At 40.1% G+C, this 16,632-nt stretch overlaps 1 protein-coding gene across 3 annotated transcripts in view; it reads right to left on the reverse strand.

Moving 5' to 3' along the window:
- The window catches only part of LOC124798691 (transcription initiation factor TFIID subunit 6), a 137,776-nt gene that overhangs the window by 75,474 nt on the left and 45,670 nt on the right, over window positions 1-16,632 (reverse strand). For all 3 annotated transcript variants that reach the window (XM_047262199.1, XM_047262198.1, XM_047262197.1), the window contains one exon: window positions 16,249-16,428. In XM_047262199.1, the coding sequence (XP_047118155.1) occupies window positions 16,249-16,428 (180 nt within the window). The remainder of the gene's footprint in view (window positions 1-16,248; window positions 16,429-16,632) is intronic.

Below are 16,632 nucleotides of genomic sequence, written 5' to 3' on the forward strand. Positions count from 1 at the left end.
TTTACCTGTTGCCATAGATCTTTCAATGTTTTTTGTGAATTGCTTCACATGTTCACTCAATGTACATAACTTGAGCTAGATCACATCAAAAGGTGAAGGCATCTTTTGCCCATATACCACTTCATAAGGTGAAAGGCCAGTTCCTGTTTGTATTTTAGAATTGTATACACTTGCGACATAACTTTGATGTTCCAATCTAAGTGTTAGCTATACACATAATAACAACATTTTTGCTACGGTATGGTGGACTCTCTCCATACGATCATTTGCCACAACTGCTTCAAAACATATCAGACATAAAATGAGTTCCTTGATCTGTGACTATAATTTCTGGTACTCCAAATTTAAGTACCCTGTTTTTAATTGTGGCCTGAGCTGCACTGCTTGCTTTTCGATCTGGTATCACTATCATTACTAGATATCTCCAAAAATGGTTGATTATAGGAAAAATACATGTATTCCCTGCTGAACTCCTATTAAATAGTCCTTGAATGTCAATTCCTACCATGTGAAATGGCTTCTCTGATTCTCTAAATCTTTGTAACTATACTTTCTGGTGCTTGAAGTCTGTTCGCTGAGCACCTGGGATGCAATTTTTAACATATTGCTACATGTCAGCATATCATACTCGACACCAAAATCTCTCTGCAATTAATCTGTCAACGGCTCCTTTATTTCCATATCCTGACAGTACATGGTCATGTGCCTGTCGTAACACTTCGGTTTGGAGTGCTGCAGGGACAAAGGCATATAGTCTGCATTTTGCTGATCTACACAATAAACCTTAGTGCATAAGAAATGGTGGTTGCTTGCTGTCCAATTGGCATTCTTTGTCCATTGCTTGTGCCCTCTTCCAGTCTGTTACACTTAATCCAGATACTTGTGACACCACAATTTTCTTACTAAGTGTGTCCACATTTGTTTGCTTAACACCAGGTTTGTTGATTACCTCATACTGAAACTCCTTTAACTTCAGGGCCCATCCTCTTAGTTGACTTTAAAGTTCTTTTAGTCACAATAACCACTTCAAAGATGCATGATCCACAACAACCTTAAATTTACAACCATGTAGGTAATAACGGATATACAAAATACCGTATATTTAAGCTAGCATCTCTTTTTTTGTACTCAAATAGTTGTGCACAGCCTTATTTAGCTGATGAGACTCTTATGCCACTAGATGCTACTTCCCATCTATATTTTGCCTTAAAATAGCGCCTAAAGCAGTACTGGTTGCACCACATGAAATATAAATTCTTTGATAAAATAAGTATGCCCAAGGTAATTAACTTGCGAATCTGCAAAATGACATTTGTCAATGGTCAGCATGAAATGAGTTGTCATAAACTATCAAATATTTCCCTTAGGCATTTTAAGTGTTCATCTAAATCCTTAGCAAAAATTATGATATCATCCATACAGACCATACATTCTTTTAGGTTTCAAACCTTGAAAGCCACGATCTAACAAGCGCTGGAAAGTTGCGAGCATGTCCTTTAAATTCACCGGCACTCTACAATATTGGTAGTGACCATACGGTGCTGTAAACAGTGTCTTAGGCCTATCTTCTGGACATCTTAAATTTGGAAATTTGGTGATACCCACTCCTTAAATCTATGGTGGAAAAGGATTTACACAGTCCCAGGTCATCCAAAGTTTCAGTTATATTAAGAATCAGATATGCCCCAATTACTGTACTTTCAATTAAATACCTATAATCACACTTTAATCAATATGTTTTCGTTCCATCAGGAGACTCTTTCGGTACAATTACTACAGTTGCTGACCAAGGACTATCACTGTGTTTTATTATGCCTTCTTCAAGCTGCTGATCTACAAACTGTTTTATCAATGACTGGAGATGCTTTGGTAATCTATACTGCTTACAATACAATGGTGTATGATTGCCCATTAGAATCCGATGCTGTGTTGTGGGTGTGACTGGCAATGAATCTTCTGAATTAAATAAATATTTATACTGCACTAACAACGACTTCACGATGACCGATCGTTACCCTTCAAATAACTAACCTTACGACACAAAGCAGATGTGCTGATGATCTGCTTGACATTGTGCTCCATCACTGGCCTATCGATGTCACCTTCATCAAGCACTTCTAGTGTAGCTATTACTAACCCCTTCAGAAGATTGACTTCATCCATTTTGAAATTGTCCGGGCTTATTGGCACCACACCCAGCCATCTACATTCCTTGCATGTGCTACATTTACCCCACAGTGGTTCTATCAAACATAAAGCTTGCTGCAGTACATCGAGATCTACTGTAATCCAAATTATCTTCCCTGTACTTGCCAGTACAACTTTTAACACAACTGTACACAGTTTATTTGGTAGTACCTAAGCAATGAGTGTATCTTATGACATAGAGACATGTGCAACCACTGTAACCATCGGAAATGAATTCCCTGTGAGTTCAACTGTTTCTTGCCCCACAGTTGGAAACACTTCCATCTCCTCACAACAATGTGTGTTTCTTACCTTAAACCTGAGTTATTTTGTCCTACTGAATCTATCCTAGTGCGCCCCACTATCAATTAAAAATCTATAATTTTTATTATTCACCCAAGCTATCAAGCAACAATCTCTCCTTGTGTACATTTTTACTGTACTGAAATTTGTTGGGAACGCTTCCTGATGGAAGGGACATTCCCACTGCAATTTAACAGTTCTTTTTCCCCACTGTATTTGCCCCACTTTTTGGATGCACATGCCTGAAGCCTGCTGAAAGCAAGGGGAAACTACGGCCATAATTTTTCCCGAGGGCATGTAGCTTTACTGTATGATTAAATGATGATGGCGTCCTCTTGGGTAAAATATACCGGAGGTAAAATAGTCCCCCATTCGGAACTCCAGGCGGGGACTACTCAAGAGGATATCATTATCAGGAGAAAGAAAACTGGCGTTCTATGGATCGGAGCGTGGAATGTCAGATCACTTAATAAGTTTATATGCCAACTAGCTCTGCAGATGATGAAGAAATTGAAGAAATGTATGATGAAATAAAAGAAATTATTCAGATAGTGAAGGGTGATGAAAATTTAATAGTCATGGGTGACTGGAATTCGGTAGTAGGAAAAGGGAGAGAAGGAAACTTAGTAGGTGAATATGGATTGGGGCTAAGAAATGAAAGAGGAAGCCACCTGGTAGAATTCTGCACAGAGCACAACTTAATCATAGCTAACACTTTGTTTAAGAATCATGAAAGAAGGTTGTATACATGGAAGAACCCTGGACATACTAAAAGGTATCAGATAGATTATATAATGGTAAGACAGAGATTTAAGAACCAGGTTTTAAATTGTAAGACATTTCCAGGGGCATATGTGGACTCTGACCACAATCTATTGGTTACGACCTGTAGATTAAAACTGAAGAAACTGCAAAAAGGTGGGAATTTAAGGAGATGGGACCTGGATAAACTGAAAGAACCAGAGGTTGTACAGAGTTTCAGGGAGAGAATAAGGGAACAATTGACAGGAATGGGGGAAACAAATACAGTAGAAGAAGAATGGGTAGCTTTGAGGGATGAAGTAGTGAAGGCAGCAGAGGATCAAGTAGGTAAAAAGACGAGGGCTAGTAGAAATCCTTGGGTAACAGAAGAAATATTGAATTTAATTGATTAAAGGAGAAAATATAAAAACGCAGTAAATGAAGCAGGCAAAAGGGAATACAAACGTCTCAAAAATGAAATCGACAGGAAGTGCAAAATGGCTAAGCAGGGATGGCTAGAGGACAAATGTAAGGATGTAGAGGCTTATCTCACTAGGGGTAAGATAGATACTGCCTACAGGAAAATTAAAGAGACCTTTGGAGATAAGAGAACCACTTGTATGAACATCAAGAGCTCAGATGGAAACCCAGTTCTAAGCAAAGAAGGGAAAGCAGAAAGGTGGAAGGAGTATATAGAGGGTCTATACAAGGGCGATGTACTTGAGGACAATATTATGGAAATGGAAGAGGATGTAGATGAAGATGAAATGGGAGATACGATACTGCGTGAAGAGTTTGACAGAGCACTGAAAGACCTGAGTCGAAACAAGGTCCCCGGAGTAGACAACATTCCATTGGAACTACTGACGGCCTTGGGAGAGCCAGTCCTGACAAAACTCTACCATCTAGTGAGCAAGATGTATGAGACAGGCGAAATACCCTCAGACTTCAAGAAGAATATTAGAATTCCAATCCCAAAGAAAGCAGGTGTTGACAGATGTGAAAACTACCGAACAATCAGTTTAGTAAGCCACAGCTGCAAAATACTAACACGAATTCTTTACAGACGAATGGAAAAACTAGTAGAAGCCGACCTCGGGGAAGATCAGTTTGGATTCCATAGAAATACTGGAACACATGACGCAATACTGACCTTACGACTTATCTTAGAAGAAAGATTAAGGAAAGGCAAACCTATGTTTCTAGCATTTGTAGACTTAGAGGAAGCTTTTGACAATGTTGACTGGAGTACTCTCTTTCAAATTCTAAAGGTGGCAGAGGTAAAATACAGGAAGCGAAAGGCTATTTACAATTTGTACAGAAACCAGATGGCAGTTATAAGAGTCGAGGGACATAAAAGGGAAGCAGTTGTTGGGAAGGGGGTAACACAGGGTTGTAGCCTATCCCTGATGTTATTCAATCTGTATATCGAGCAAGCAGTAAAGGAAACAAAAGAAAAATTTGGAGTAGGTATTAAAATCCACGGAGAAGAAATAAAAACTTTGAGGTTCGCCGATGACATTGTAATTCTGTCAGAGACAGCAAAGGACTTGGAAGAGCAGTTGAATGGAATGGATAGCGTCTTGAAAGGAGGATATAAGATGAACATCAACAAAAGCAAAATGAGGATAATGGAATGTAGTCGAATTAAGTCGGGTGATGCTGAGGGAATTAGATTAGGAAATGAGACACTTAAAGTAGTAAAGGAGTTTTGTTATTTGGGGAGCAAAATAACTGATGATGGTCAAAGTAGAGAGGATATAAAATGTAGACTGGCAATGGCAAGGAAAGCGTTTCTGAAGAAGAGAAATTTGTTAACATCTAGTATAGATTTAAGTGTCAGGAAGTCTTTTCTGAAAGTATTTGTATGGAGTGTAGCCACGTATGGAAGTGAAACATGGACGATAAATATTTTGGACAAGAAGAGAATAGAAGCTTTTGAAATGTGGTGCTACAGAAGAATGCTGAAGATTAGATGGGTAGATCACATAACTAATGAGGAAGTATTGAATAGGATTGGGGAGAAGAGAAGTTTGTGGAACAACTAGACCAGAAGAAGGGATCGGTTGGTAGGACATGTTCTGAGGCATCAAGGGATCACCTATTTAGTACTGGAGGGCAGTGTGGAGGCTAAAAATCATAGAGGGAGTGTGGTGTCACCGCCAGACACCACACTTGCTAGGTGGTAGCCTTTTAAATCGCCCGCGGTCCGCTAGTATACGACGGACCCGCGTGTCGCCACTATCAGTGATTGCAGACCGAGCGCAGGTCTAGAGAGACTTACTAGCACTCGCCCCAGTTGTACAGATGACGTACATAGCTACAGTTCACTGACAACTACGCTCTCATTTGCCGAGACGATAGTTAGCATAGCCTTCAGCTACAATTGCTACGACCTAGCAAGGTGTCATTTATCCTTTGCTATGTGTCTACTGAAGCAAGTACAGTAACAAGACCAATGTTCACCAATTGTGGATTAAAGTTAAGTATTCCAGAAGCTACGTACTTTTCTTTATAGCATTCATTACGTATCCTGTTTCAGACCTCACACCAGCCTGCGTGAGTTTATGCGCATGCCTTTCGGTTACCCGTCACTGTAGACTGGCTGTCTTGTCAGTCCACAACAGGGAGACCAAGAGATGAATACACTAAGCAGATTCAGAAGGCTGTAGGTTGCAGTAGGTACTGGGAGATGAAGAAGCTGGCACAGGATAGAGTAGCATGGAGAGCTGCATCAAACCAGTCTCAGGACTGAAGACCACAACAACAACAACAACAACAACATGCCTGAAGTGTTGATAACTATAGAATGAGGTTGGCGGCACTGTGCCTTCAAATGCCCATGCTGACCACAACAGTAACATTTCATACCAGACATCTACCATTGCACATTTTTGTTGCACTACCTATCTGTTGCAAATGTGTAGCAACGTAAAGTGCTGTAGCTCAATCCTCAGGATTTTCCATTTGCACCTGTCCTGAGAAACCTGGGGGAATCCATCTCAGGAAAACATCTAATGCCTTATTCTCCGCTGCTCATAGCGTGGCCCTATCTGCATCTGGCTTCTTGGGTCAGCTTGTAAATCTGTGCATACCCTCTCAGAAAAGCCTCAACCATTACGTTCGCTTTCTGCGTCAAGCTGCTGAGATTTTCCCTAAAATACCATGCAATGATTTGCTTTCTATGCCTTTGCCATAAACGCCCTGCTAATTCTGCAAATGTGGACACCTTATTAAAAACTTCATGACACATGATATATGTAATAGCCTTGCCCGTGATATGTAATTTTTTCATCTGCAAGCATGTTTCATCTGACCAGACACTTACCTCGGCCATGGCTAATACGTTGTTTATAAATACAGCAACATCATCTAATGTTTTTCCAGAGAAGGAGTTATGATATTGGCAGCTGCAAGATCAATGGCTGATGACGAAATATTTACTACATTTTTAATTTTACTCGAACCTGATTGTAGCTGCTGTTCTGCCAGTAAAACTTGTAACTTTTGATTTAGCTGTTCATTGTGTGCATTCTGTTGTTCAGTGTCCTTTTAACAATTTAGAAACTTGATCCATAGGAGCAGTTATCAAATCACCAGGACTAGCTGCTTGCATCTGCACCATGTTTGTGCAATTTACTTTCCCCCTTTTTTCACTAAACTAGCACCACTTACAAGCACTAACTTGACAACTATAGTTGCAACCAAGGCATGCCTAATCATCATCCATCAACACACTGAGCAATTACTGCTGTGTGCCCATATCTTCTACATGAGAGCACGTATCACAGGCACAAATTTTCACAAGATGCACTATCATCCATTAAATTACAAATTTTACGTGTTGGAACATGTACTCTTCCCAGCTATTACCCTTAAATTCCTACTAAAAGTAACTTTCCAGAATTTCAGTCCTATTCTGGACAGCAAAAAATACATATTTCCTGAGGAAAAGTACAATGTTTCTTTCTGACTCATCCTATATGACTGTGCAAACATTAGTGTGTCAGGTCGGAACCACTTCCCAAATCATTGTCCTCCTTAGACTTGGCCAATATTTCTTGCACTCTAGTTTCAATTGGTGCTGGGCTTGAGCGCTTCTGACATCCAACTTGTAGGGGTAGTCACTCCCGGGCTAAAAAACCCCTACTGTTTTGTAAGAATTGTGGCGGAGGTACCTGGGTGGTGTTGTCAGATGCAATAAAAGAAAATTAAATATTACTTCTTTTATTCCTCAGTTTACATCTTGTTGCTGTATCTTCCACAGGGGCTGTTGGCTTCATAAGTTGGAGTGGAATTTACCAAATCCAGAGGCAGACTCAGGGCTGCCGAAGATTGCTGCATCAGCCCTGTGTACAGGCCGGTGACTTAGTGTGTGGCAGGTTGCCCACTTGTTTGTTTGGAAAGCCATTCCAGTTGGCTGGTCTGCTAAAGATGAGCGTATGATCGTGGTATGTGTGTGTTTGACTCAAAAGCCGTCCTGAGAGCAATATCAGATGCCATGCCGAATGGCGATCCTGGCCCTCCATTTCGGTAGGCTGTCTGACCCGAACTGCTTCAGAGCAGTTGGTGCCCTGAACTGGAACAGTGTTGGTACACTCAGGGACTACCCATCAATGGCAGCTTTATTACTGGTAGCTGGTTCATAGTCATCTGAGGATGTGGATCAGTGGTCATCATATCAGGCAATGAGCATATGACCAATAGCAACAAAATCTCACGCAAGATGTTAAAATATAATAAACAGAGAATTGAGTGCAGACAACATGAATGCCATCAACCCTGCTGATTGACTGACTCTAGGCTAGTGGGGTGGAGGTTTCACGGTATTGAGGAACAGTTCTGTTGAAGTCATTTGTAATGACTGAATCAGTCTTGCTCATTACGAGTCGTCAGTGGTCTTAAGTTTTGCTGGATTGGCTTAATCAATTTGCTTCAGTATCTTAACTGCTTCATCACACCCCTGATAGGTGTTTGATGCATCCTAACTAGTGCTTCTTACATTATGTTATAAGAGTAAGGGAAGCAGGTTGGTTTGCGCTGGTCAAATGTTTCCATTGAGCTCACTCACACTCATACTCAGAAGTGTTGATGTCGTATTCTTGGTGGTCGACTAACCGTGTTGAAATGTTTTGTCTAGCAGCTGACTTGTGCTGATACTACCGTGTGCTTGAGCAAAGCTGGATTGTATGTGCTTCATAAAATTTTCTCACTGCCATTCCCTTACTACCCTGATGAGTAATATTTTTAAGAAAATTGTATTAACATAAACATTTGTACTAAAGTAGTTTAAAGATACTCCTGTTACAATGTGCTTCTCCACAAACAATATTAATCTTGGTCATCAATTGTGTCACACAGTAAACACAAACAATCCCCTAATAGAACATAGTAGAGTATACAAATTACAATGCTTTTAGACTCAGCCACTATAAAACATCTACAATAGCTAACCATTTGTAATGAAAGAGACATACTGAATCACATCCACGCCAACCTCACTTACTTCACAATGCAGCTAATGAAAGAAACTAAATCTCATAGAACAACTTTAAAAACTTATGCAGAAATAAAAATTTCCAAAGACTTTACAAATGATCTAACTGATTTAAACATCCACAATTTCTTAAATAAGTATACAGACTATTTTTTTTTTCAAGAAAGACCTAAAACTAACAATTTTAAGAATATACAGCATACAAGTCACTTCTACAATCCACAGAGTGCTATCAAACTACAGTTATGTCTTACAGTAAAAAATCTTTGTATACATTTACAATTTGATATGTTTATATTTTTGTATTGTACAGAGGTATTAAAAATGTTAACGCATGAAAGAAAAACTGGAATAGTGTGCCAGACTTTTCCATAAGGGGCACGGAGACATGTGGAGAAAAGGTAAGTAAACTGTTTACTCAGAAGTAATCACCAAAGCTGGGAGACAAGATGGCCAACGCCTTCATGGAAAAATGTATGTAGCTGCCTACAAAACCATAATTGTACCCAGGCATGCATCTCTTTGTCCAACACAAATCAAAAACAACGAACATCTTTCTCCAAGGCTACAAAAATATGGAAATTGCTTGGGGAGTGGTCAGGATTGCATACAGGATCAGTAAGGGCTTTCCAGCAAACCTTCTGCAGTGTAGTCGAAAAAACCTTGGTAACACGTAGGTGTGCCCACAAAGAGGCATATTGCTAAAGATTACACGTAATGTTCAAAATTTGAAGACTTACATAAGTCACCAGTATTAATTAGCAATATTTTCTGTATCTGGATTTAAATAACCTCTTGTGGGGGAGGGGGGCAGTGTATAGCAGACCTCCCCCCTCCCCATCTCTCTCTCTCTCTCTCTCTCTCTCTCTCTCTCTCTCTCACACACACACACACACACACACAAACATACGTACGCATGTGTATATGCTATGCCTCTACATGGTGCCAGCTGAAAGCACAATTCCAGAGCTGCAATTTGGCAGGTGGACTGTGTTGGGGATGGGGGTCGTGTTGGGTGGGATCGGTACAGGGAGGGGGAGGGGTTGTGGATGTGAGACTAGTGGCTCGGAGGGAGGCGGACAGTTTGCCGGCTAGGAATGCGGGATGGAGAGGTGACATGTGCACACGCCATGCATGAGATGCACGAGTGTCGAAGACAGCAGTGAATGGCGCGCACTGAGGGTGAGGTAGGGACGTGAAGTTTAGAGAGAGATAAGGTGGAGGAAGGGGAACTGTTAGGCGGAAGGTATGGGGGCAGCAGGTTATTGGATACTGAGGCCAGGGCAGTCACAGTGAGCAAAGGGTGTGTTGCAAGGATAACTCACATCTGCCCAATTCAGAAAAGCTGGTAGAGGAGGGGAGGATGCAGATGGCCCGGATTCTGAAACAGCCATTGAAATCAAGCATCCTATGTTCAGATGCATGATGCACAACATGGTGGTCCACTTTGCTCTTCATCACAGTTTGGCAGTGGCATTTCATCCTGGTTAACAGCTGGTTGGTAGCCAATACCAATATAAAACACTGTGTAATGATTGCAGCAGAGATGGTATGTGGCAGCTGCTTTCACAGGTGGCCCGGCCTCTGCTGGGGTAGGATGACTGAACAGGAAGAGCTGAGTGGGTGGACTGGGCAGGTCTTCCATCAACGACTTCTACGTCTACAAACATATTACACAAACCTCGTTTGGTCCACAGCAGCAGGTACCTTGTATCACTACTAGTGATTTCCTCTCCTACTGCACTCGCAAATAGAGCCAGGGATGTTTAAAAGCCTCCATACAAGCCCTTATTTCTCGCATCTTATCTTCATGATCCTTAAGCAAAATGTATGTTGGTGGCAATAGAATCATTCTGCAGTCGGCCTCAAATGCCGCTTCTCTAAATCTGTGCACTAGTGCTTTGTGGAAAGATCATCATCTTCCCTCTGGAGATTCCCATTTGATTTCACAAAACACCTCCATAATACTCGTATGCTGATTGAACCTATCAGTAACAAATCTAGCAGCTCACCTCTGAATTGCTTTGATGACTTCCTTTAATGCATTCTGGTGGGGATCCCAAACTCTCTAATAGTACTCAAGAATGGGGCACAGTAGTATTTGATATGCAATTTACCTGTATGACATCAACTACAAATTTGGTCTTGTGCATTTTTACAGTCACTCAATGATGACACCTTCCCATACACCACAGCATCATCACCAAATAGTCTAAATTGATGCTCACCCTGTCCATCCTGTTATTTAAGTGTACAGAGAATCTGTCAGTCTTTCCTGGAGCATCCTGATGTTTCTCTCGTCTCTGATGAACACAAACCATTGACGCACACATACTAGGTCCTTTTACTTAAAATGTCTTTGAGCCACTTGCACATATGGGAACCTAAACCATACGCTCAGGCCTCCGTCAACAATTTACAGTGGGGCATTGTGTCAAATGATTTTCCAGAAATCTAGGAATATGGGATCTGCCTACTATCCTCCAGCCATGGTTTACAGGATGTCATGTGAGAAAAGGGCAAACTGAGTTTCACACGAACAGTGCTTTCTAAATCTGTGCTGATTTGTGGACAGGAGCTTTTCTGCCTCAAGGAATGATATGATCCCTGTGGTAAGTGATTGGGGTTGGGAGTGGCATAGGGAGGGTCTCGGTTGCTGTGGAGGTTGTCTGGGCAACGGATCTCACGGTGGGGTGGGAAAGATCTGGGTGAGACCTACTCATTTCAGAACACAACAATAGATAATCAAACCCCTCACTAAGGATGTGGCGCAGTTGTTCCAGTTCAAGATGGTATTGGGTGATGAAGGGAGTGTTCCTTTGTAGGTGGTTCTTGGGTGTAGCGGAGGATTGGGGCGTGTGGGATATGGCACAGGAAATCTGTTTGTGGACTAGGTCTGGGAGATTATGCCTGTCTTGAAAGCTTCTATGAGACACTCAGCATATTGAGCAAGGGAGTTCTTATCACCACAGATATGCTGTTTCTGGGTGGCTAGGCTTTCTGGGAGAGATTCTTGGGCGTGGAAAGGATGGACGCTGTCGAAATGCAAATACTGTTGGTGGTCAGAAAATAAATAGAGATGTGGATGGAGCCATCAGAGAGGAGGTCAGTGTCCAGGAAGGTGGTACACTGGGTTGAGGAGGACCAGGTGAAGCAGATGAAACAGAAGATGTTGAGGTTAGAAGAAATGAGGACAGGATGTCTTGGCCCCGAGTCCAGATCACAAAGATATCATCAATGAACCAGAATCAGACCAGAGGTTTGGGGTTTTGGGAGGCTAGGAAGGTCATGGTCCATAAACAGGTTAGCATAAGAGAGTGGCATGCCAGTGCCCATGGCTGTGCTGTAGATTTTTTTTTTTTTTTTTTTTTTTTTTTTTTTTTTTTTTTTTTTTTGTAAACTTTCCCTTCAAAGAAGAAGTAACTGTGTGTTAGGATAAGTTAGTAAGATGTATGAGGAATGAGGTAGTTGGTTTTGTGTCTGAAGAACACTGGGACAGGTAGTGCTCAACAGTGGCAAGACCATGGGTATGAAAGACATCGGTGTGTAGGAGAGTGGCCAAGACCATGGGCATGAGGGACGTTGGTGTATAGGAAAGTGGCACTAACAGTGAGGAGTAGGGACGCACAGGAGTGGGGATGATGGAGATTTGGTAAAGGAAATGGCTGGTATCTTTGACATGGGAGGCTAGATTTTGGGCAATTGGTTGGACCATGGTCAATGAGGACCAAAATCTTTCAGCGGGCGAACAATGAACAGATACGATGGAGCTTTCAGGATTGTTGGGTTTGTGGATTTTGGGGAGCATGTAGGAGATGGGTGTGCAGGGTGACACAGGGGTAAGGAGAAAAAAGGATTTAGGGGAGAGGTTCTGGGCAAGGGCCTAAGGTTGCTGATTAGTAGCATAAGGATATCATGTAGAACAAAACTGGAATTATATCAAATTGTTAAAGGTAGTCACAATCTAGCCACAGCAGTGCATTACAAACAGTACTGTAAGGTGCTTAAAAATGTTATTAGGAAGGCAAAGAGTATGTGGTGTGCAAATAGAATAGCTAATTCACAGGATAAAATTAAAACCATATGGTCAGTTGTGAAGGAAGTGTCTGGTCAGCAGCACAAGGTTGATGATATAAAGTCAGTTCGTAGTACAAATATTTCTGTTACTGATATATCACCTATACATACAGTATTTAATAATCATTTTCTGAGCATTGATGAATTAAATACAAAATTAGTTTCTACAGGGATAACTCTCTTGGCAAATGCCTTTCCAAGATTTATGTCCAAAATACTTCTCTGTGATACTGACAAGGGGGAGATTGAGTCAATAATTAAGTTACTGAAGACTAAGGACTTTCACGGATATGATGGAGTGCCTAGTAGAATATTAAAGTACTGTGCTGCACATGTTAGCCCTGTACTTAGCCATATTTTTAATTTTTCCTTTAAGACTGGTCAGTTTTCTGAATGATTAAAGTACTCAGTGGTAGGGCCGCTTAATAAAAAGGGACAATGTAGACAATTTTAGACCTATTTCTATGCCATCAGTGTTTGCTCAGTTACTGAAAAGCCTGTGTATGTAAGGATAATGGATCATTTTATATCACATGATTTGCTATCAAATGTACAGTTCAGCTTTAGAAGTCGATTAACAACTGAAAATGCTATATCCTCTTTTCGCTGTTAGGTACTGGATGGCTTAAACAAAAGGTTTCGAATGCTAGGCACATTTTTTGATTTAACTAAGGCGTTTGATTCTGTTGATCACAAAATATTGCTCCAGAAGTTTGACCATTATGGAATAAGGGGAGTAGCTCACAGTTGGTTCACCTCTTACTTTAGCAACAGACAGCAAAAGGTCATTATTCACAGTGCTGAGAATGACTGTGATGTAGGGGTCTGAGTGGGGTGCGGTCAAGTGTGGGGTACCCCAGTGATCAGTGTTGGGGCCACTTCTGTTCCTTATTTATAAAAATGATATGCCCTCTAGTATTATAGGTAACTCTAAAATATTTCTGTTTGCTGATGACACTAGCTTGGTAGTAAAGGATGTTCTGTGCAACATAGGCTCGGTTTCAAATAGTGCAGTTCATGACCTAAGTTCGTGGCTTGTAGAGAATAAACTAAAGCTGAATAACAGTAAGACTCAGTTTTTACAGTTTCTAACACGCAATTCAACAAAACCCAACATTTTAATGTCACAAACTGGGCATATGATTAGTGAAACTGAACAGTTCAAATTTCTAGGTTTTCAGATAGATAGTAAACAGTCATGGAAAGCCCACATCCAGGATCTTGTTCAAAGCAGCCATTTTTACTATTCGAATGGTATCTGAAGTGAGTGATCGTTTGACATGGAAATTAGTTTACTTTGCTTATTTTCATTTGCTTATGTCATATGGTTTTATATTTTGGGGTAACTCTTCCCATTCTAAAAGGATATTTTTGGCTCAGAAATGGGCGGTTCGGGTAATAAGTGGTGTAAGTTCACGAACCTCATGTCAACCCCTGTTCATGAGTCTGGGTATTTCGACATTGGCCTCTCAATATATATATATATATATATATATATATATATATATATATATATATATATATATATATATATATATATATATATATATATATATATATATATATATATATATATATATCTTACTGTCATTTCTTGTAACAATATTAGCTTATTCCAAGAACAAGCAGCTTTCACTCAGTTAATACTCAGCAGAAATCAAACCTGCATTTGGATTGGACTTCCTTAACTCTTGTGCAGAAAGGTGTGTAGTATACTGCTGTATCCGTTTTCAACAAGCTACCACTAGAAATCAAAAATCTTAGCAGTAATACACGCACTTTCAAATTGAAACTGAAGAGTTTCCTCATGGGTCACTCCTTCTCTTCTGTTGAGGAGTTCCTTGAAAAATTAAACTGATTCTTGCTGTATTGTTGATTGCACTGAACTTATGGCTGGATTTTTTTCAGTTTCATAAACATTTTATTTTTATCTGTTATTACTTTTATGTTGTTATTTCATGTACTGACACATTCCATGACTTTGGAGATTTGCTCCTCAATTTGGTCCTACAGAACTTGATGTGTAAATAAATAAATAATGACACAATATTCCACAAGCACCCACTCTGATTGCAAACCTCTTGTGAGATACATTGTTGAAAGAAATCTAGAAATCAATTTGAAATCCCTTATTGACAGCACTCATCACTTTGTGTGAGTAAAGAGTTAGCTGAGTTTCATAAGAATAATGTCTTCTAAATCTGTGCTGACCGTGTTTCAATAGAGCATTTTCTTTGAGGTAATTCATAATGTTTGAGTAAAATACAGGTTGTCCATAAAGTCCCTTTACAACTTCAAAATTTTATTACAGTGGCAGGTGTTGATATATTTTAACAAAATTTCTTTTATTAAATAAATATCGTGTGACTAGGGCCTCCCATTGGGTAAACCATTTGCCAGGTGCAAGTCTTTCGATTTGACGCCACTTCGGCGACTTGCGTTTCAATTTGTAATCACTGCTTACTAAAGTTTTTATATATACTTAAATTTTGTGTTTCAGATGCTCTGTTGATGGATGGAACTGAATCTCTATAAAATGGCAACTTCTCACGACAATGTGTGTCCTACTTTATTGAAACAAAACCAGATGATCAGACTTACCGAAACTTCAGAACGAAGTTTGGAAGAGCTCCATCATCACACCCTTTAATCTGTGCATGGCACAAAAAATTTATGGAGACAGGGACAGTGTTGGATAAAGGGAGGAGCAAGCAACTGAGAACGTCTGAGGAAAACACCGCTAATGTTTTAAATATATTGACTTGTTCACCTATGAAGTCCATGTTTTTGGTGAATGCGTGATAGATGTCACTGGGCTTAACACCCCCAATTGATGGGCAAATCACCATCTACAGTGCCACATGCCCTCACTTCATGAGACACTGTGGAGAGGTTTGGGATTAAATCTCGGAGACTGGCAAAAAGTCTGGTGATGAAGAATTTTACGCCACCGTTTCTCCTACCCTTGCTGGTTGATTTTCTTTCACCAGCAGGATTCAAATCGGATAACCTTCGAGTTGAGTGCCACCACACATTCATGCATTAGCAACTTCCTCTCCGGAGGCAGGTTGACTGTACGATGTTTTTGATATATTGACTATGTAACTGGATGTACCGACTTTGAACTTCATGACATTACTTGTCAGGTATGTAGTAATCTATGGAGCAAGTAATAAATCACATTCGCATTTCAGCCAACAGTTGTTCACTGGTGTTGGTCCACTATCATTTGACACAGGATATTTTTTCTACTTTTGTTGCAGTTTCACGTTGCAAATGCTTTCCATTATAAATGTAATAGTAGTAATAGTGTATTGTCAATCAATAAATATGCTATTATCTGTCAACAAATAACTAATTACAATGTATGATAATGCAATTCAACTTTCTTATGCCACAATTTTAACTGATAGACAAACAGAAAAATGTGAAAATGTACTTACATATTTTTCCAAATATAGTGACTGGTTATCAAGAAGAGCCTTCACCATTCTCATGAGGTATATGAGAAGTGCAAGGTTATTCTGCACGACATTGACTTTAACACCTTCAGAAATGAAAGTGCACATACGTGGCAGCATTTCATGCAAACCAGGATCTGATGCTAAGCTTTGCAATGCTTCCTGAAATATTATGTACAGATATTGAATGCATATGAACTTAGAAGAGTTAATGAAATTAGATTTTAATAAATTTGCATTATTATCATTGATATTATTTTTTAGAACACAAGAACGGCTAAGAAACTGGTAAAATATGTATTTCTGCAGTGGAGTGTGCTGTGTGTCTTGACATCTAACGTTATACGATGCCCGTGTGAAAATAAT

The sequence above is a fragment of the Schistocerca piceifrons genome, chromosome 5 (genome assembly GCF_021461385.2).
Source record: "Schistocerca piceifrons isolate TAMUIC-IGC-003096 chromosome 5, iqSchPice1.1, whole genome shotgun sequence".
In the NCBI taxonomy this organism is placed as follows: domain Eukaryota; kingdom Metazoa; phylum Arthropoda; class Insecta; order Orthoptera; family Acrididae; genus Schistocerca; species Schistocerca piceifrons.